Raw genomic sequence first — 20,976 nt, forward strand, 5'->3', positions numbered from 1 at the left:
CCCTTTGACATTTTCACAAATATCTGTTCTAAATTTACTTTAAATGTACTTTTGACAGCAGATCCAAAGATCCAGATTTTTATCTTTAATGCTTTTGTCCTGCTTTCCAGTTCACTACACATTCATAAGTGTAATAACTGAAAATATTTAATGACAATTTTACAGCAAAACATGACTAATAAACTATGTTACAACAGCGATGAGAATTAATATTCATTCATTTTGCCACATGATTCAATTAAAGGAAATGCTGGTTAACAAAAATAGTCTGTACAGTACTTACCAGGTAGGTGCAGAGGGAAATTTGAATCATTTCTGTGAAACGAACGAACAGCTGAAAGTAATTTCACTGTGAATGATAACCTTTTATGATAACTTCCCTCTTTATATAGTTCCACCAGTTGAATTCATGCCAAATCCAGATTATGGAAAAAAAATCAGAAGTTATCACAACCTTAAATTTACCACTGCTTTTGCTTTGAAGTTTAGGTCTTAGTTTTACAGTATAACATAACACTGATTTAGTACTGCACTCACTCAAGTTTATAAAAAGAGGCAAAGAAGAAATTTGAACAGAAATGATTATACCTCCAACGCCAGTACTTCATATTGTAAGATAAAGGATCTGAACCCTGAAGCTACATAGCAAATACAGTTTAAGTAAAAGAAATTATATTTTTCAAATTCCTAAATGTAAATTAAACCATTTCACTTTTATTTAGTTTTTAAAATAAGTTGGAACCCTATCTGTCATCCAAGTTTGTAGCTCATGAATAATGAATGAGTTTCAATCTATTTTATCTGAGCAAGGAAGCATTAAACCATATTTAAGATGTTGTTGGAATATTTTAGGCAGTAGTGGGATTGAGGTCCATCCATTCTGATTATCAGGTGGTCCTTGATTTCATCATCCTGCCAGAAACAGGTAGGGGTGGGGGTTAATAAATAATTGTAAATAGGGGTCAAGAGATGACAGCTTCATCTTAACCTGTTCGGCCACTGCTACCTTACCTCCTCAGTTATCAGTTAGAAGGTAGCTATTTCCAGCACTATTTAAAAGGATCCTCAGCTTCTTCAACTAAAACACTGCAAAAGTTGGGAGACATTTCTTGGGATTACAAAGTGGCTTTTGACTATTAAGATAATTTTAATGTTCCTGTACCAAACTGTTAAGGGGCTTCTGGAAATGCGCTTTTTTCTATATGAGAATTCCTTTGGCAATCTCAGTCTGGTTAGAGGAAGAGGAGCAGCATCAGGAGGAGGAAGGAACAAAAAAATTTGCAGCTGCCTGGGGTTTCGATAGATCAAGCTATGCACGTTGTGAACTTTACCCTCCCAAAAGCATTTATAAACCAAGATTAAGATAATTGCACTTATCTAAGGAGGCCACATTTCTCGAGACAGACTGCCACAGACTTGTATCGAATCCTGCAACAAGACATACAACCACAGCATTGCCTGTTGCAGTCAAGGCCAGTGCAGCCCGATGCTTCTTTGGCCTGATATTTACTCAGAGCTGGGGACGAGAGTGGCGAGGCAGAATCTTTGGATGAGAAATCCAAAAGTAAGGGTTGCCCGCATGTCTTGCCAATATTAACAGCAGAACAGCTTTTACATTTTTTCAGCAGATTTCATGCTCAACAGCCAGCCAGGTTGACAAGCTGTTGGGTGGGAAAACAGCCGGGGAGAAGATGTCAGGTAAGTCTGCCATTGCAGAGGGTGGGATACCACGAGGAGTGAATCAGATATTAGTGGCATGGTCGGTCAATCACAGAGATCCAATCGCAAGCTGGTAAGCTTGTTGAGCCTGGGGAAAACACTCCAGCTCCTCCTAGCCCACAAACAGTGCTATAAATGCATTCATCTTTTCTTTACCTGCCAGGAATTCCCACCTCCATTAAGTAAAAATGGAGGCACACAGCCTCTTTAAAAGATTTTAGTGATTGACCTGCCTCTTGAGAATGGACTGGTGGCCCAGCACTGACCTACCTCTGTTAAACCGGAAAAGGCTGGGTTGGAGACAGGCTCAAGTTGGGTTTTAGAATTTTAAAGTTTTTACCTTCCCATCCATCCTTGGCCCACCTGTCCTTACAGTTAGAATCTACACCATCCACCCCATCACACCCCCACTTCAATCACTTTGCTTCTGGCTCCTTCCAAGCTAGCATAGGGAATGTCAGTAATATCAGTCAGTCTGCTGTTCATGTTTACATTAAGTAAGTAACTGAAGCCAAATTTGCAAAAAGAAAGCACTTCTTTTACTTTCCATATTGACAGCCTGAAACAGTAGAATAAGACTCTGGTGTATGGGCAGACTGCAGGTATCCCCCAAAGTTCAGAGTCTCACTGTCTGTATCAAATCAACCAGTTGATAAACCCACTGCTTTCATCAATCCCAAGGGCTTCTATTCCATTAATGCACAACTGGTTTGTGATCACGTTGCCACATTAAAGTAAGGAACAAGGGTAAACATAGATGGCTAGGGAGCAAATAAAAATATAAAACAGAAGTACAAAAAGTGAACTGAAGTGTAAGATAAAGTAAAAGGAACAATTATTAAAGACAAATTATACTGCCTGTACAGCAATGTATGAAGCATCCAAAATAAAACAAAGGAACTGGAGGCAATAAGCCGTAGTGAGGAACCAGATGTAGTAGGAATAACTACGGGGAGGCGGTGGCATAGTGGAAATGTCATGAGACTAGTAACCCAGAGCCCCAGGGTAATGATCGGGGACATGGGTTCAAATCCCACCGCGGCAAATGGTGGAATTTGAATTCAATTAATAAAAATTTGGAATTAAAAAGCTAGTCTAGTGGTGACCATGAAACCATTGTCAATTGTTGTAAAAACCCAACTGGTTCACTAACTGGGAAGGGAATCTACCGCCCGTACCTGATCTGGCCTTCATGTGACTCCAGACCCAAGCAATGTGGTTGACTGTGAACTACCCTCTGAAACAGCCAAGCAAGCCACTCAGTTGTATCAAATCGCTACAAAGCCTAAGAAAAGGAATGAAACTGGACAGACCACCTGGCATCAAGCTTGGCACCAGAAACAACAGCCCTGTCAACCCTGCAAAGTCCCCCATACTAACATCTGGGGCCTTGTGCCAAAATTGGGAGAGCTGTCCCACAGACTAGTCAAGCAACTGCCTAACATAGTCAATGTCATGCTAGGCCCCCACCTGCCAAGAATGAGGCACATCAGTTTTGTCATGAACATTGATTTTTAACTGTTGTTGGAGTGAGGAAATGACTTGTTAAACAGATCAGCTGTTACGAGTAAAAAATTTGCATACTAACAGACATCGAAGGGGAGAAAGCTCATTCCAGGGCCTGCTAAGGAGGATACAATCCACAAGGGCCAGGACTGGATAGACAGGTAGTCACATGACTACCTGGCTGTTCCAGGGTTTTCTTTTGAACTGGCCACAGAGAGTTTTGAAGGCAGAGTGTCTGTTTGCTCCTGGACTGAGATCTCTTTCCTGTCTGTTCCCGTCTCTTTCTCACAAGCCTCTGAATCCACCGAAGACACATGAACCCCAAGAGAGAAAAGTCTCCTACAGCAAACGAGATTTAAGAAGAACACTGGACCTCAACAAAAAGCAAGATCTACTGACAATCAAGGACTCTACTGTCAGCTCAAAGAGCCATAATAACAACTCTTCAGATATTGCCTCAAACTTTTCCACTTTATTTTTCTTCTGCTCTTTTCTGTTTCTATTTGCATGTGTGTATCGTGTATGCATGTTAGCATGGGTGTGTCGTGTATCCGTAGGCGCCAAATGAACTAAAGTTTAAGTTTAAGTTTAGTTTAGTTTAGAGATACAGTACTGAAACCGGCCCTTCGGCCCACCGAGTCTGTGCCGACCATCAACCACCCATTTATACTAATCCTACACTAATTCCATATTCCTACCACATCCCCACCTGTCCCTATATTTCCCTACCACCTACCTATACCAGGGGCAATTGCTAATGGCCAATTTACCTATCAACTTGCAAGTCTTTGGCATGTAGGAGGAAACCGGAGCACCCGGAGGAAACCCACGCAGACACAGGGAGAACTTGCAAACTCCACACAGGCAGTACCCAGAATTGAACCCGGGTCGCTGGAGCTGTGAGGCTGCGGTGCTAACCACTGCGCCACTGTTCAATAAATTTCAGCTTTTCTTCTTTAAACCTAAGGAAGCCTGTTTGTGCTGGTTTCTTTGCCTTATAATTGGAAAGCAGTGAACAAGGATTCAGCAAGTGGGAGCTAAAACACGATGTGTTTAAAATTAAACCCTGTTACAGCAAGACCAGGTGAAGGCTGAAAGGGAACCCTGAACCTCTTTCTCACTTGGTCTGAACAGTCATACTCACAGAATCATACCTTACAGACAATGTCCCAGGCACCACCATCACCAATCCTGGCAACCCACTGCAAGGACAGATTCATTAGAGGTATCGGCACAGTGGTATACAGTTGGGAGGCAGTTGCCCTGGGAGTCCTCAACATTGATTCCAGACCTCCTGAAATCTCATGGCATCAGGTCAAACATGGGCAAGGAAACCTCCTACTGATTACCACCTACCACCCTCCCTCAGCTGATGAATCAGTACTCCTCCATGTTGAACACCACTTGGAAGAAGCATTGAGGGTAGCAAGGGCATGAAATGTACTCTGGGTGGGGGACTCCAATGTCCATCACCAAGAGTGGCTCAGTAGCACCATTACTGACCAAGCTGGCCGAGTCCTAAAGGACATATCTGCTAGACTGGGTCTGCAACAGATGGTAGGGAACCAAAAAGAGGGGATAACCTACTCGTCCTCAGCTATCAGATGCATCTGTCCATGATAGTATTGGTAGGAGTAACCACCGCACAGTCCTTGTGGAGACATCTTCACATTGCGGATACCGACCATTGTGTTGTGTGGCACTACCACCGTGCTAAATGAGGTAGATTTCGAACAGATAGAGCAACTCAAAACTATGAATCCATGAGGTGTTGTGGGCCATCAGCAGCAGCAGAATTGTCTTCAATCCCAATCTGTAACCTCATGGCCTTGCATATGCCGCACTCCACCATTACTATCAATCCGGGGACCAACCCTGGTTCAATGAAGAATGCAGGAGGGCATGCCAGGAGCAGTATCATGCATACCTAAAAATGAGGTGTCAGCCTGGTGAAGCTACAACACAGGACTACTTGCATGCCAAACATAGGAGCAGCATGCAATAGACAGAGCTAAGCAATCCCACAACCAATGGATCAGATCTATGCTCTGCAGTCCTAACATATCCAGCCATGAATGGTGGTGGACAATTAAACAACTAACAGGAAGACGTGACTCCACAAATATCCGCATCCTCAATGATGGGGGAGCCCAGCACATCAGTGCAAAAGACAAGGCTGAAGCATTTGCATCCATCTTCAGCCAGAGTGCCAAGTGGATGATCCATCTCGGCCTCCTCCTGAAGTCCCCAGCATCACAGATGCCAGCCTTCTGCCAATCCGATTCCCTCCATGTGATATCAAGAAACGGCTGAAGGCACTGGATACTGCAAAGGCTATGGGCCCTGACAACATTCTGGCAATGGTACTGAAGACTTGTGCTCCAGAACTAGCCATGCCCCTAGCCAAGCTGTTTCAGTACAGATACAACACTGGCATCTACCCGGCAATGTGGAAAATTGCCCAGGTATGTCCTGTACATGAAAAGCAGGCTAAATCCAACCAGACCAATTACCGCCCTATCAGTCTACTCCCAATCATCAGCAAGGTGATGGATGGGGTTGTTGCTATCAAGCAGCACTGGCTCAGCAATAACCTATTCGGTTTGGGTTCCACCAGCGCCACTCAGCTCCTGACCTCATTACAGCATTGGTCCAAACATGGACAAAATAGCTGAACTCCAGAGATGAGGTGAGAATGACTGCCCTTGACATCAAGGCAGCATTTGACTGAGTATGGTATCAAGGAGCCCTAGCAAAACTGGAGTCAATGGGAATCGGGGGGGAAACAGTTACCTGCTCCTACACACATCAGGGCAGTGCACATGGGCACACAGTTACCTGCTCCTACACCCATCAGAGCAGTGCACATGGACACACAGTTACCTGCTCCTACACCCATCAGGGCAGTGCTCATGGGCACACAGTTACCTGCTCCTACACCCATCAGAGCAGTGCACATGGACACACAGTTACCTGCTCCTACACCCATCAGAGCAGTGCACATGGACACACAGTTACCTGCTCCTACACCCATCAGGGCAGTGCTCATGGACACACAGTTACCTGCTCCTACACCCATCAGGGCAGTGCACATGGACACACAGTTACCTGCTCCTACACCCATCAGGGCAGTGCACATGGACACACAGTTACCTGCTCCTACACCCATCAGGGCAGTGCCCATGGACACACAGCCACCTGTTTCCCCATCCGACGTTGAAACAACCATGCAGAGCCTTGTGAGACTCCGCAATTGCCAGTTGCTGCCTGTCAAGCAGAGAGGGCGTCCAAAGGGGTCAAGCACTTGGGGAACATTCAGCAAGAAGAGACTGAGCACTAAAAGAAACAAGCATGCCGTGTCCAGTGGTAGCAGAAATGTGAATGCTCTTGCTGTGAACACAACTGGTGATAGTAGTAGGCAGGATTAAATGGGAATGGATGGGAAGATGCACGAGTAACATAACCACTAGCAGGGAACTGCTGGGCTAAATGGCCAGCTTTATGTTCATAGCCCAAAAGAAATGTGCTTCTTTTCCAGCACCCTCACATCATTCATGTTTTCCCTGAGAGCAGCATTGAACCATCACGAGATAGGGGCAGTAACATCATCCGGCCTCCTACAGCTGAGGTGGGTACTAAGTGATTCATTGGCGGTGTTATCAGTACATGCCTTTACCACAGAACACAAAGCATGCTCAACAGTAATTCCATTGGAGGGAGGGAAGCTCTGACACTGATGTTCTTTCCTTATTTTCTTTCATGTAAAACGTGCCCTTGAGAAAACAATCCTTGACACTTAAGGACGGCATTCAAGCAAAGGAGGCAGTGCAGGAGATGACGCAAGGATGTGCTGATTCCTGCATCTGAGGTGGGTAATAAGTGCTTCATTGGCGACGTTATCAATTGGTGCCTTCACTGCAGAACTTAAAAAGGTGTGAACAACAGTAATTTCAGTGGATGGAGGGAGGCAAGCTCTGACTCTGATTTGCTTTATTTCTTTTCATGTAAAACATGCCGTCGAGAAAACAATCCTTGAGACTTAAGGTCAGCATTCAAGCAACGAAGGCAACTGGATCATGCTGCGGAGCTCATCACGATGTGGAAAGGAACATTGCATTTATGGATGAATTGGGAATGCACATTGGGATGCGCTTGGGGAACATTCACCAAGAATAGACTGAGCTCAGACTCTTGTGACTTTGCCATCTTCACATGGACAATACAGTAGTGGAATAGAGAGCCAAGCGTTTATTCACCACAAGGCTCTCCAGGAACAATCTCTTTAGCTGTGCATAGCAGAGACTCGGCCTGTCTGTCTAACGGGAATGCTGGACACAACACTCATGTATCCATGCACAGCAGTTCCTCGGATACTTAATGAACTTAATAAAACTTTTCAATAATTAACCCCAGAATTGTTGAGGTTTTGTTTTGCATGCTATTTCCCCGACTTTGCAACTGCACTTCAGATATTCAACTATGGTGGGGGGGGGGGGGGGGGGGGGGGTAGAGGGAGGGGTGGGTGAAGAGGGGGAGGGGTGGGGAGAGGGAGCATGCAAAATGCAGGGACCAAACAGTTGCAATGCCTGAAGTACTGAGGAGAAGTAGAGAAAGCAACTGGGTAGAGGAGAAAGCAACTGGATTGGGCATCCGCAGCTGGAGGGAACGGCTGAATGGAGGGGGCCGGAAGCGAGAGGCCGTAGAGAGCCGCGGGGAGTGAGCATGCGTGCGAAGACCTTGGTGTCACCGGGTCCAGGGACTGGCCGGTAAGTCTTTTGCTGTTGTGTTTATGGCACATGCACAGAAAAAGGCACTCCCGTTCCGCTGCTCCCCCCCCCACTCTCTCCCCTTCCTCCCTCTCCCCCCAGCTCTCCCCCTCCCCCCTTCCTTACCCCTCCCTCTCCCTCTTTCTCCCCCCCTCTCCCTCTTTCTCCCCCTCTCCCTCTTTCTCCCCCCCTCCCTCTCCCTCTTTCTCCCCCCTCCCTCTCCCTCCCCCTTCCCTCTCCCTCCCCCCCTCCCTCTCCCTCTTTCTCCCCCCTCCCTCTTTCTCCCCCCTCCCTCTCCCTCTTTCTCCCCCCTCCCTCTTTCTCCCCCCTCCCTCTTTCTCCCCCCCTCCCTCTTTCTCCCCCCCTCCCTCTCCCTCTTTCTCCCCCCCCCCCTCCCTCTTTCTCCCCCCGCCCCCCGGCACCGCTACCGCTGGTCTCCCCGCGCTGCTCTCCCCGGCCCCCGCGCTGCTCTCCCCCGCCCCCGCGCTGATCTCCCCCGCCCCCGTGCTGATCTCCCCCGCCCCCGCGCTGATCTCCCCGGCCCACTCCACTCTCTCACTCCGGCCATTGTATTCTGTCACGTGTTTGTTAGGTTTCATCCCTGTGATTTTTTGAGCAGCGCCATCTTTAGTCCTGGCAGCTGCTACAGTCGCAAGCTGTGATGTTTTCGTGGCACATGCTGTATCTGCGCAGGTGCCAAAACAGCGCCACCTACCGATCGCGTTGTCAACAATTGCGGTCAATAAAAAAAGGATTCCATATGCCTTCTTAACCACCTTATCAATCTGTCCTGCTACCTTCAGGGATCTCTGGACATTCACTCCAAGGTCCTTTACTTCCTCTACACTTCTCAGTATTTTCCCATTAATCGTGTATTCCTTTTCCTTGTTTGGCCTCCCCAAATGCATCACCTCACACTTCTCTAAGTTGAATTCCATTTGCCACTTTTCTGCCCATCTGACCAGACCATCAATATCTTACTGCAGCCTACAGCTATCCTCCTCGCCATCGACCACACAGCCAATCTTTGTGTCGTCCGCAAACTTATTGATCATGCCCCCTACATTTACGCCCAAATCGTTAATATATATGACAAAAAGCAGGGGACCCAGTACTGAGCTCTGCAGAACACCACTGGAAACAGCCCTCCAGTTGCTAAAACAGCCCTTTGTTTCCTGCCACTGTGCCAATTTTGTATCCACCTTGCTGCATTTCCCTGGATCCCATGGGATTTTATTTTTTTAACCAGCCTGCCATGTGGGGCCTTGTCAAAAGCCTTCCTAAAATCCATGTAGACTACATCAACTGCATTACCCTCATTGATCGTCCTTATTACTTCTTCAAAAAATTCGACCAAGTTGGTCAAACAAGATCTTCCCTTAACAAATCCATGCTGACTATCCTTGATTAACCTGTGCCTTTCTAAGTGACAGTTTATCCTATCTTTCAGAATAGATTCCAATAATTTACCCGCTACTGAGATTAGACTGACTGGCCTGTAATTATTCGGTCTATCCTTTGCTCCCTTTTTAAACAGAGGTACAACGTTAGCAGTTTTCCAATCATCTGGCACCACACTTGTATCCAGTGTGGACTGACCCTCTGCTATTTTCTTTCTTGCCTTTAACAGCCTAGGTGGGATACATTTCATCTGGCCCTGGTGATTTATCAACTTTCAAGGATGCTGATCCCATACGTTTATCACATCCAATACTTCACACTCTTCCTCCTTGACTACAATATCTGCATTGTCCCCTCTTTTGTGAAGACAGATGCAAAGTATTCATTAAGAACCATACCAATACCTTCTGCTCTTACCCATAGGTGACCTTTTTGGTCTTTTATGGGCCCTACTCTCTCCTTAGTTATCCTCTTACTCTTAATGTATTGATAAAACATCTTTGGGTTCACCTTGAATTTGCTTGCCAATATTCTTTCACGCCCTCTCTTTTCTTTCCTAATTTCCTTTTTGATTTCACTCCTCTACTTTCTATACTCCTCTCGGCTTTCTGTAGTATTGAGTTCTCGGTGTCAGACATAAGCTTTCCTTTCCTGCCTTATCTTACCCTGTAGGCTCCTTGACATCTATGCAGCTCTAGATTTGGCCGCCTCACCCTTTTTCTTTGTGGGAACATGTTTACCCTGAACCCCTTGAATCTCCCCTTTGAATGCCTCCCACTGTTTTGACACTGATTTACCTCCAAGTAGCTGTTTCCAGTCCACTTTCGCTAAATCACTCCTCAGTTTAGTAAAATTGGCCTTGCCCCAATTGAGAAATCTAACTCCTGTTCTATCTCTGTCCTTTTCCATAATTATGTTAAACTGACTGAATTATGATCACTACCACCAAAATGCTCTCCCACTGCCACTCCTTCCACCTGCCCATCTTCATTTCCTAAAATTAAGTCTAAAACTACGGCCTCTCTTGTTGGACTTGCTATATACTGGGCAAAAAAGTTCTCCTGAATGCACCTCAAGAATTCTGCTCCCTCAATTCCTTTCACACTAAAACTATCCAAGTTAATATTGGGGTAATTAAAATCCCCTACTATTACTGCCCGATTGTTCTCGCACATCTCAGAGATTTGCCTACATATCTGCTCTTCTATCTCCCTCTGACTGTTTGGGGGTCTATAGTACACTCCCAGCTGTGATTGCCCCTTTTTTGTTCCTTAGCTCAATTCACATGGCCTCATTTGATGAACCTTCCAACATATCATTCCTCCTCACAGCTGTAATAGTTTCCTTGACTAAAATTGCCACACCCACTCCTTTCTTATCCCCCTCCCTATCATGTCTAAAAACCCTGTAACCAGGAACGTTGAGCTGCCATTCCTGTCCCTCCTTAAGCCATGTTTCTATAATTAGCTATGATATAATACTGCCACATTGTCTATCTGTGCCCCCAGCTCATCTGCTTTATTTGCTATACTCCTTGAATTGAAATAGATACCCTTGAGCACTGCCAAACTTTTTTTTATTTTCTAACCCTCGTTTCCTCTGTCTTCCAGAGTCATTCATTAATTTTACGTCTTCCATTTTCATTTCTGATTTTGTCCCAGCTGAGTCTACCCTCAGGTCCCCATCTCCCGCCAAACTAGTTTAAACCCTCCCCAACAACACTAGCAAAACATTCCGCAAGGAACTCAGTCCCGGCTCTGTTCAGGTGCAACCCATCCAGGCTGTACAGGTCCCATCTCCCCCAGAGCCGGTCCCAATGTGTGCCAGGAATCTGAAGCCCTCCCCACTACACCAACTTTCCAGCCACGCATTCATCTGTCTTGTCCTTCTATTTCTATACTCACTTGTGCATGGCACTGGGAGTAATCTGGAGATTACTACTTTTGAGGTCCTGGATGCTAATTTCTTACCTAGCTCCCTAAATTCTGACTCAAGACCAAATCCCTCTTTCTACTTATGTCATTAGTTCCGATGTGGACCACGACTGCTGGCTGTTCACCCTCCCCCTTCAGGGTGCTCTGCAGCCGCTCAGTGACATCCTTGACCCTGGTACCAGGAAGGCAACACACCATCCTGGATTCACGTCTGCGGCCGCAGAAACACCTGTCTGTTCCCCTGACTATTGAATCACATTTTGCTATGGCTCTTCCAGTCTTCCCTGTACAGCTGAGCCACCTGTAGTGCCATGGACCTGGCTCTGGCTGCACTCCCCAGGTGAAGCATCACTTTCCTCAGTATTCAGAACTGAATACCTGTTGGAAAGTGAGATGCACTCAGGGGTCTCCTGTACTACCTGCCTGATTCTTTTTGACTGTCTGGTGGTCACCCATTCCCTCTCTCCCTGTATACTCCTAAGCTGTGGGGTGACCACAATCTATAAACATTATTTCCACGTAGCTCTCAGCCTTATGAGTGCACTGGAGTGTCGCCAGCTGCCGCTCAAGTTCCAAAACCCGGAGTTCAAGCTGCTTCAATTGACGACACTTCCTGCACAAATGGTTCTCCAGGATATGGGAAGCATCCTGGAGCTCCCACATCGCACAGCAGGTACACTCACAAGGTTGAAGCAATCCTGCCATTCATTTATTTATTAGTTGACCCTTTGCTACTGCTAAAAAAAACTTACCAATACTACAACAGCTTAGAATTATTAATAACACCTTACTAGTACTGAAAAATCATACTAAATACAGTTCACTAGTTAAAACAAACCTTACTCAAAAAAAGCTACTCACCTGTTCCTTATTATTAAACTATTTACACACGCACCCTAACAGTAGTGTACTAACCCAACTATTTAGAGTTATTCCCTAACAGCAGTTACTCACCAACCAATCACCTTGCAGCTTTCCTGTGACGTCACTGCTCACTTTATTTTCAAACTCCTGCGCGCCTGGTCCCCTGTCCGCTTTCCCGGAAGGTAGGTGCTGTAGGCCGCGATCCTCGGGCTGTATTTATCTGCTCCCCCCTCCGTGTTCTTCCCGCAGGTCCTCTTCCCCAGCATTGGCAAGAAGAGGTCCTCCCGCCTGACCAAGCAAGCCTGGAAGGAGATCACTGACGGGGTCAGCAGACATGGGGTCACCCCCCCCGGAACTGGATACAATGCCGCAAGAGGGTCAACTGCCAAGGTGAGTGCTCCACACATCCCTCTTTAGTGATTGCAAGTGGCTATGCAGAAGGAAGCGGGGCATGGGCAGGGTGGCACTATAGTGGTGATGGCAGAGGTAGTTAGTCATCACCTTATCCTGACAGATGCATGGCTGCATCTCAGCCACAGGCTGCCTTCACTGCTCATCCCCCCCTTAACTTCTGAAAGCAGGTAGCAGCATGAGCTGTATGTGAATGCCCAGTAGGGGACGAGGGGCTGAAACTAGCAGAACTGTCATATTGATGTCTCTGCGAATTATGACTATCTCCATCTTTTCTCTTGCAGGGCAAGAGGGCCTACAATAGGAGGGACACAGCACGAACAGGCAGAAGCATTTCAGATCTTTGGCCTCTCACCACAGCCAAGGAAGAGGTGTCAGAATTGGCAGGGACATAGGGTGGCTGCGCCATATCAGATGGAGAGACTGGAGTTTCCGTGCAAGAGAGCATGAGGATTGGTTTCCGTCAACATACTTCTGGAGACCCACATCACGTATAGTTGGCATGGCGAGATCTGCACAGCCTAACCTACACATGCCTTTGTTCTCTCATGCAGGTCGGCATCTGCAGGAAATTCAACCTGAAGGTGGACAGACCTCTGAGGAGGAGGATCACTCAAAGGATGCACCGTCCCATGACGCCCCTGCACCTTCCACCAGCGCAGATACTTTCATCTCGTTGGGTTTCTGCTTGGCTGTAGAATCAGGGTTACAAGCTGGTGAGAGCACTGTACATCACGGCTGAGAAGTTGTAGAATCAGGGTTGCAAGCTGGTGAGAGCACTGTACATCACGGCTGAGAAGTTGTAGAATCAGGGTTACAAGCTGGTGAGAGCACTGTACATCATGGCTGAGAAGTTGTAGAATCAGGGTTGCAAGCTGGTGAGAGCACTGTACATCATGGCTGAGAAGTTGTAGAATCAGGGTTGCAAGCTGGTGAGAGCACTGTACATCACGGCTGAGAAGTTGTAGAATCAGGGTTACAGGCTGGTGAGAGCACTGTACATCGTGCCTCAGCAGCTGGCTGAGGCTGAAACAGCCAAGGCTTCTGACAGTCAGAAGACTGTGGGTGGCCAAGCCCATGCTGAGCCCCAGGCTGATGACAAGCCTCTAGTATCAACAGCACAGGCCAAGCTGGAGTTGCAGAGAGAGGTGACATACAAACATACGAATTAGGAGCAGGAGTAGACCACTCGGCCCCTCGAGCCTGCTCTGCCATTCAACAAGATTATTGCTAATCTGATTGTAACCTCAACACTACAGTCCCACGTACCCCCAATAATGGTTCACCCCCTTGTTTATCAAGAATCTATCTACCAATACGTTAAAAACTCCACCACCTTTTGAGGAAGAGAATTCCAAAGACTCACGACCCTCTGAGAGAAAAAATTTCTCTTCTTCTCTGTCTTAAATGGGTGACCCCTTACTTTTAATCCGTGACCCTGAGTTCTAGATTCTCCCACAAGAGGAAACATCCTTTCCACATCCACCCTGTCAAGAACCCTCATATATGTTTCAATTAAGTTGCTTCTTACTCTTCTAAATTCCAATGGATACAAGCCTAGCCAGTCCAACATCTGGTGGAGATGTCAGAGGCCATGCGCAGCATGAATGGACAATGGAGGAGTACATCCATGTCATGACTGCTGCCATATCTCAGGCATGTGTGTGCATGGCTTCCTCCATTGAGAGATTGGCAACCCTCATGGAGTGCCAGATCCCACAGATACAAGCAGACTTGCACACCATCACCTTGACCACGAGATCAATGCAGCAGTGTCAAGGTGAAGGAAGGACAAGGCCCCTGGAGTCTTTTCCATCTCCTCGTCCTTCTCTGGTGAGCAGGGAGGTTCAAGTTAGCCTTGAAAAGGAGGAGGAGAGGCTGACCTCAACAGCTGGAGGCTCCCCTCAGGGCGCTCCGAGTGTGAATAGCGGTTCCTCAGCCCCTCACCCGTGAGCCCAACTCCAGCAGCTGTGATGCCTGAAAAGATTCCTGCACCACTGAAGGACACCCTCAGGTAGCCGGGGCCCTCCAAGCCTCAGGGAGCCAGAGGACGGCCACCGAAGTTATCACAGGCCAAAGGGCAGCCGGATCAGCTGCCTGCCTCTAGCCAAGCTGCTAACATTGGGTTCACACCTCTAGAAGCACTAGCAAACGTAACAAGAAAAGCAGCTACAAACACTTGGGGGTTCATGGGCATTTGATATCTGACATGATGCTTCACAAAAAATTCTTTTGTTCAATCCATTAGCGTACATTGTGTGAAAGTGATTATTCTATCATGTCTTAATTATGAGCTGCAGACTGGTTAAAAAAATAAAATCCCATGGGATCCAGGGAAATGCAGCAAGGTGGATACAAAATTTGCTCAGTGACAGGAAACAAAAGTAATTGTTGACGACTGTTTTAGCGACTGGAAGGCTGTATCCAGTGGTGTTCACAGGGCTCAGTACTGGGTCCCCTGCTTTTTGTGGTATATATTAACCATTTGGCAGAAATGTAGGGGGCATGATCAAGAAGTTTGCAGACGACACAAAGATTGGCCGTGTGATAGATAGCGAGGAGGCTGTAGGCTGCAGGAAGATATTGATGGTCTGGTCAAATGGGCAGAGAAGTGGCAAATGGAATTCAACCTGGAGATGTGTGAGGTGATGCATTTGGGGAGGTCAAACAAGGCAAAGGAATACACGACTAATGGGAAAATACTGAGAAGTGTAGAGGAAGTGAGGGACCTTGGAGTGAATGTCCAGAGATCCCTGAAGGTAGCAGGACAGGTCGATAACATACATACGAACATATGAATTAGGAGCAGGAGTAGGGTTAAAAAGGCATATGAAATCTTTTCCTTTATTAGCCGGGTTACAGAATATAAGAACAGGGAGGTTATGCTGGAACTGTATAACTCATTGGTTAGGCCACAACTTGAGTACTGTGTGTAGTTCTGGTCACCTCATTACCGAAAGGATGTAATTGCACTAGAGAAGGTACAGAGGAGATTTACGAGGATGTTGCCAGGACTGGAAAAATGCAGCTATGAGGAAAGATTGGATAGGCTGAGGTTGTTCTCCTTGGAACAGAGAAAACTGAGGGGAGATCTGATTGAAATGTTGAGGGGCCTAGATAGAGTGGAGGTGAAGGGTCTATTCACCTTAGCTGAGACGTCAGTGACTGGGGGGCATAAATTTAAAGTGATTGGTAGAAAAATTAGAGGGGAGATGAGGAAAACCTTTTTCACCCAGAGGGTGGTGATGGTCTGGAACTCACTGCCTGAAAGGGTAGTTGAGGCAGAAACCCTCAACTCATTCAAAAGGAATCTGGATATGCACCTCAAGTGCCGTAATCTACAGGACTCCGGACCAAATGCTGGAAGTTGGAATTAGTATAGGTGGATCGTTTTTTGGCCGGCACAGATATGATGGGTCAAGTGGCCTCTTTCTGTGCTTTAAACTTTCTATGATTTGTATGATTTCACCCTTCCCCTTTAGTGGATGCCAATGTAGGCACAGCCCTTATTTAACTATGATCTCCCATGGGCACTAGCATGTGATTCAGCTGGGCACTAGGCACAGAACACAAATAGCAAGGAGGCGACAGATTACATACATTGAGGTCAGTCTTTATTGGTTTCTCTGTGAGTGGACATCAGGGTGGCCGGAAATGGGTAATTCTGAGATTGTCTCTTGTCTCCATGATATGTCACTCAATCTGCCTATCCTCCGGTGCAAGTGCTTCACCATCCAGTGCTGCTTGCTCCCCTCCCTCCTCGACATCCTCCTCATCAGTGGAGGGGTGTCACTCAGGCATCTTGTCGTCATGCAAAGGCCCCCAACCTCAACCCCCTTGCAGTATTAGATTATGCAGTGCACAACAGAGCACCACGATATGTGAGACCTTCACTGGGGCATACTGCAGGGCTCCACTGGATTGATCCAAGCACCGGAATCTTATCTTCAACAGCCCAATAGCCTGCTCGATGGTGGCTCGAGTGGAGCTGTGGCAATTGTTTACCTCTCCTCTGCTTCATTGTGAGGGTTCTTCACAGGCTTGAGTAGTCATGTCTTCAATGGGTAGCCCTTGTTCCCGAGAATCCACCCCTGGAGACGAGTGGGGGGCCTGAAATGCTGTGGCACCTGGGACTGCCGAAGTATGTAGGCATTGTGTCTGCTTCCCAGGAAGTGGGCATACACCTGCAGGAAATGCTTTCGGTGGTCACAGACCAGTTGAACCTTGATGGAATGTAAGCCCTTCCTGTTGATGAAGGCGGATGGCTGGTGCGTTGGAGCTTTGATGGCCACTTGCATGCAATCGAACACACCTTGTACCCGGCGAAATCCAGCGATGACCCCAAATCTGATGGCCCTGTCAGCCTGACCGTCAGGGTGGGTCGGTCTGTTAGCCACATAGACGCCAACTCTCTTGAACAGGATCATCTCCTTGATGCAGCAGTGGGCCGCTGCCTGTGAGAGGCCATACATGTCCCCAGTGGATCCTTGGAATGATCCAGACATGTGAAAGATTAGTGCCATTGTGACCTTCAGGGCCACTGGCATAGTGTGACTCCCAAATCCCATAGGTTGCAACTCGTCCTGCAGCAGGGCGCATAAATTGGTGATGGCCTCCTTGGAGAGCCGTAGTCTTCACTGGCAATGTCGCTCGGACATTTGGAGGTAGCTGATTCGAGTCTGATACACTCTGACACAGGAGGGCCCTTCTTGGCATGGCGGTTGCTGCTGCTCTCGTCGTGGAGTTTCATGGGCGAACACAGCAGCCTCTTGGCTGTCCCTCCATTGGAGGTGCCGCATCATGCCACGGGGTTCCAAAAAGACAGGGTGTATGAGACCCATGCCAGGTGACCAGAGGGCCTACAGGGCACTGTCGATGCAGAGATCACTCCGCCCTGGAATTGAGCTTTTGCTACTTCTCCCGGTAGACTCCCAGATGGCCCTCAGTGTCGACCTTTGCTGATAGCTGACCCTCTGATCCAGCAGTGTTAGCAAACACACAGCTCAGCTGTGTTTGTTCACCATATACAGCCACCCAAACCCAAGCTACCCCCTTGCAAAGCCCCCGAGTGCCTGAACCCCTTGCAGAGCTCCCGAGACTTGACACAATTCTCTGTCCCCCCACACCACCATTCCCACTTCAAACAGCCACACAAAATTCTGCCCAGAGGGTTTCTCCAAAAAGAGAGAATCTAACCACCTCCTCATGACCTTCAATGGCATTACAATTGCGGAATCCCCCTTATCAACATCCTGGACCAGACACATAAATACTGAGGCTACAAGGGTAGGTCAGAGGCTGGGAACTCTGCAGTGAGTAACTCACCTCCTGACTTCCCAAAGCCTGTCAACCATCTACAAGGTACAAGTCAGGAGTGTGATGGAATACTCTCCACTTGCCTGGATGACTGCAGCTGCAACAATACTCAAGAAACTCAACACCATGCAGCACAAAATAGTCCACTTGTTTGGCACACCATTGATTATCTTAAACATTCAATCCCTCCAACACTGGTACATAGTGGCAGCAGTGTGTATTATATATAAGATGCACTGCTGCATCACCCCAAGGCTTTTTTGACAGCACCTCCCAAATCCTTGATATCTACCACCTAGTAGAACAGGGGCACCAGATGCATGGGAACACCACCACCTACACCTTCCCCTCCAAACCACTCACCAACCTGACTTGGAACTATATCGCCGTTCCTTCACTGTCATTGGCTCAAAATCCTGGAACTCTGTTCTGAACAGCACTGTGGAAGTAACTTCACCACATGGACTGCAGTGGTTCAACAATGCAGCTCACCACCACCTTCTCAGAGGAAATTAGGGATGGGCAATAAATGTTGGACTTGCCAGCGACATCAACATCCTGTGAATGAATAAAAAAATAATTCTGCATTTAACTTTGTTAATCCTAACTTGGGAATGCTTGAGGTTGATACTGAATGCCTGAAATGTTCAATTCCTGCACCATTTGATGATCAGGCATATTATTGTAACACACAGCAATAGTAGGCGAAAATCAGTTTGATATATAAACAGGAGTTTTTGAACTTAATGTCAAAACATCCTGAAGGCATTTGCCTTTCAGACATGTTTACATTTGCAAAATAAAGGTCACTGTGTGGTCTCCACATCATTTACACAGACTTTGATTCAACAGAGTAATTCACTCAGCTTCCTAATAGAGGTGAGGTGCAGTGTATGAGTATCCTGCCATCACTACTCCCAATCCCTCGGGAGGATACCAGTCAGAATAATCCCATGCTTACCCTGCACTGATCCCAAATCCAGTCAAAAATAGCAAAGTTTCAGAGAGTGATCAGTTGGCAGTGTTGGATTTAAACCAACCAACTGCATTTGGAGTGGAGACAAACACTGAATTTACTTCAAATGGAAAATTGTGGAATGCAAACCAGACATTTTTATTTCCATGTTTCAATCTATAAATTTAGGATTATTAACCTAGAATCCTCCATGTTATTGCTCAAATTGTGGTTGAAATAAATGTTACGAATCTCCCTTAAAGTTGTTAATCTTTGACCAGGACAGGTAAGTTGATTCGAGTAATGTACGCAAAAAATAAAAGAAATGCTCTGGAACTCAGCAGGAGCAGAAGGGCATAGGCTCTGCATCAAGCCGGGTGGACGAGGAAATTGATCTGAGCAAGGCCTACACATGGCAAGAAACAACAGCAACTGATTTGTAGCTTCTTATGAGAAGTACATTCAGATAAAGATCAAATGTAAACCAAACACATACGATCATGGAAATAACAGTCACAATCAGAAGTAGAAGATAAAAGGAAGTTAGGAATCAGAATGAGGAAAGTCAAATAGGGAAATAAAAATACAGAATTGAGAAAATGAGCACAGGAGGAAATTATTCAGTTCTGCAGGTGATGTTTACACGAACGAGTGGATGGATGCACAAAGTTCTGGCAAAAACAATATTATTTTTTAATTGTTTGGCTAAGATCTAAGAATTTGTTTCCTCTTGGTAGTGACGTTACAAAATTTGTGCAAAAAAGCTGATATATATATACACACATATTAATGATTTGGACTTAAATGTGGGAGGCATGATTGGGAAATTTGCTGATGACACAAAAATTGGCCGTGTAGTTGATAATGAAGAGGATAGCCGTAGACCCCAGAAAGATATCAATGGTTTGGTTGAGTGGGCAGAAAAGTGGCAAATGGAATTCAATCCAGGTAAGTGTGAGGTAATGCATTTGGGGAGGGCAAATAAAGCAAGGGAATACACAATAAACAGGAGGATATTGAGAGGGGTAGAAGAAGTGAGAGACCTTGGAGTGCATGTCCACAGGTCCCTGAAGGTGGCGGGACAAGTAGATAGAGTGGTTCAGAAGGCATATGGAATGGTTTCCTTTATTGGCAGAGGTATAGAATTCAAAATCAGGGATGTAATGCTGGAACTGTATAAAATGCTGGTTAGGCCACAGTTGGAGTATTACGTACAGTTCTGGTCACCACATTACAGGAAGGACATAATTGCTCTGGAAAGAGTACAGAAGAGATTTACAAGAATGTTGCCAGGGCTCGAAAGTTGCAGCTGTGAGGAAAGATTGGAAAGGCTAGGGCTGTTTTCCTTAGAACAGAGGAGGCTGAGGGGTGACTTAATTGAGGTGTACAAAATTATGAGGGGCCTAGATAGAGTAGACAGGAAGGACCTGTTTCCCCTAGCGGAGAGGTCAATTACCAGGGGGCACAGATTTAAGGTGATTGGTAGAAGGATTAGAAGGGACATGAGGAAAAACTTTTTCACACAGAAGGTGTCTGGAATTCACTGCCAGGAATGGTGGTGGAGGCAGAAACTCTCAATTCTTTTAAAAGGTACCTGGACATGCATCTGAAATGCTGTAACCGGCAAGGCTATGGACCAGGTGCTGGAAGGTGGGATTAGATTGGGCGGCTAGTTTCTCCGGCCGGCATGGACACAATGGGCTGAATGGTCTCCTTCTGTAATTTTTCTATGGTTCCATCATTGTTTAATGAGAAGTCCGTCTTTGATAATCATATAACTGACCTTTTAAATAAAGTTTGCAATATATATTTAGCATTTTTTAGTTTCTCCTTAGAATAACGTTTACAATAGCTACCATTTTTAAGCTCATGAGTAAAGTATTGGCTGCCTCATTGTAGGTTATGTCTGTGAGATAATGAAGGCTTTCAACAAACCAGCAGACATGACTTGCTAAAGAGCCTCTGGAAACCAACTAATGGAGTATTTATTCAGCAATATGAAAATAGCATATAACATAAGTTTTCAGCTTTGAACACTTGGGCCACAAAATTGGCCTCCATAGCACTGCTGGTGTCAGCACTACAGGAGACCAGTGGTGTTGAA

The 20,976-nt window shown here is 46.4% G+C and overlaps 1 protein-coding gene across 1 annotated transcript in view; it reads right to left on the bottom strand.

Annotated features, from left to right (window-relative positions):
• LOC137369631 (tumor necrosis factor receptor superfamily member 11B-like) overlaps positions 1 to 18,361 on the bottom strand; it is a 59,645-nt gene extending 41,284 nt beyond the window's left edge. Inside the window, exons 1-2 of the mRNA XM_068030962.1 lie at positions 18,281 to 18,361; positions 284 to 382 (exon numbers count right to left, since the gene is read on the bottom strand). Of these exons, the coding sequence (XP_067887063.1) occupies positions 284 to 313 (30 nt within the window). The 5' untranslated portion in view covers positions 314 to 382; positions 18,281 to 18,361. The remainder of the gene's footprint in view (positions 1 to 283; positions 383 to 18,280) is intronic.
• Positions 18,362 to 20,976: the final 2,615 nt, after the last annotated feature.

Source organism: Heterodontus francisci, chromosome 5 (genome assembly GCF_036365525.1).
Source record: "Heterodontus francisci isolate sHetFra1 chromosome 5, sHetFra1.hap1, whole genome shotgun sequence".
Classification (NCBI taxonomy): domain Eukaryota; kingdom Metazoa; phylum Chordata; class Chondrichthyes; order Heterodontiformes; family Heterodontidae; genus Heterodontus; species Heterodontus francisci.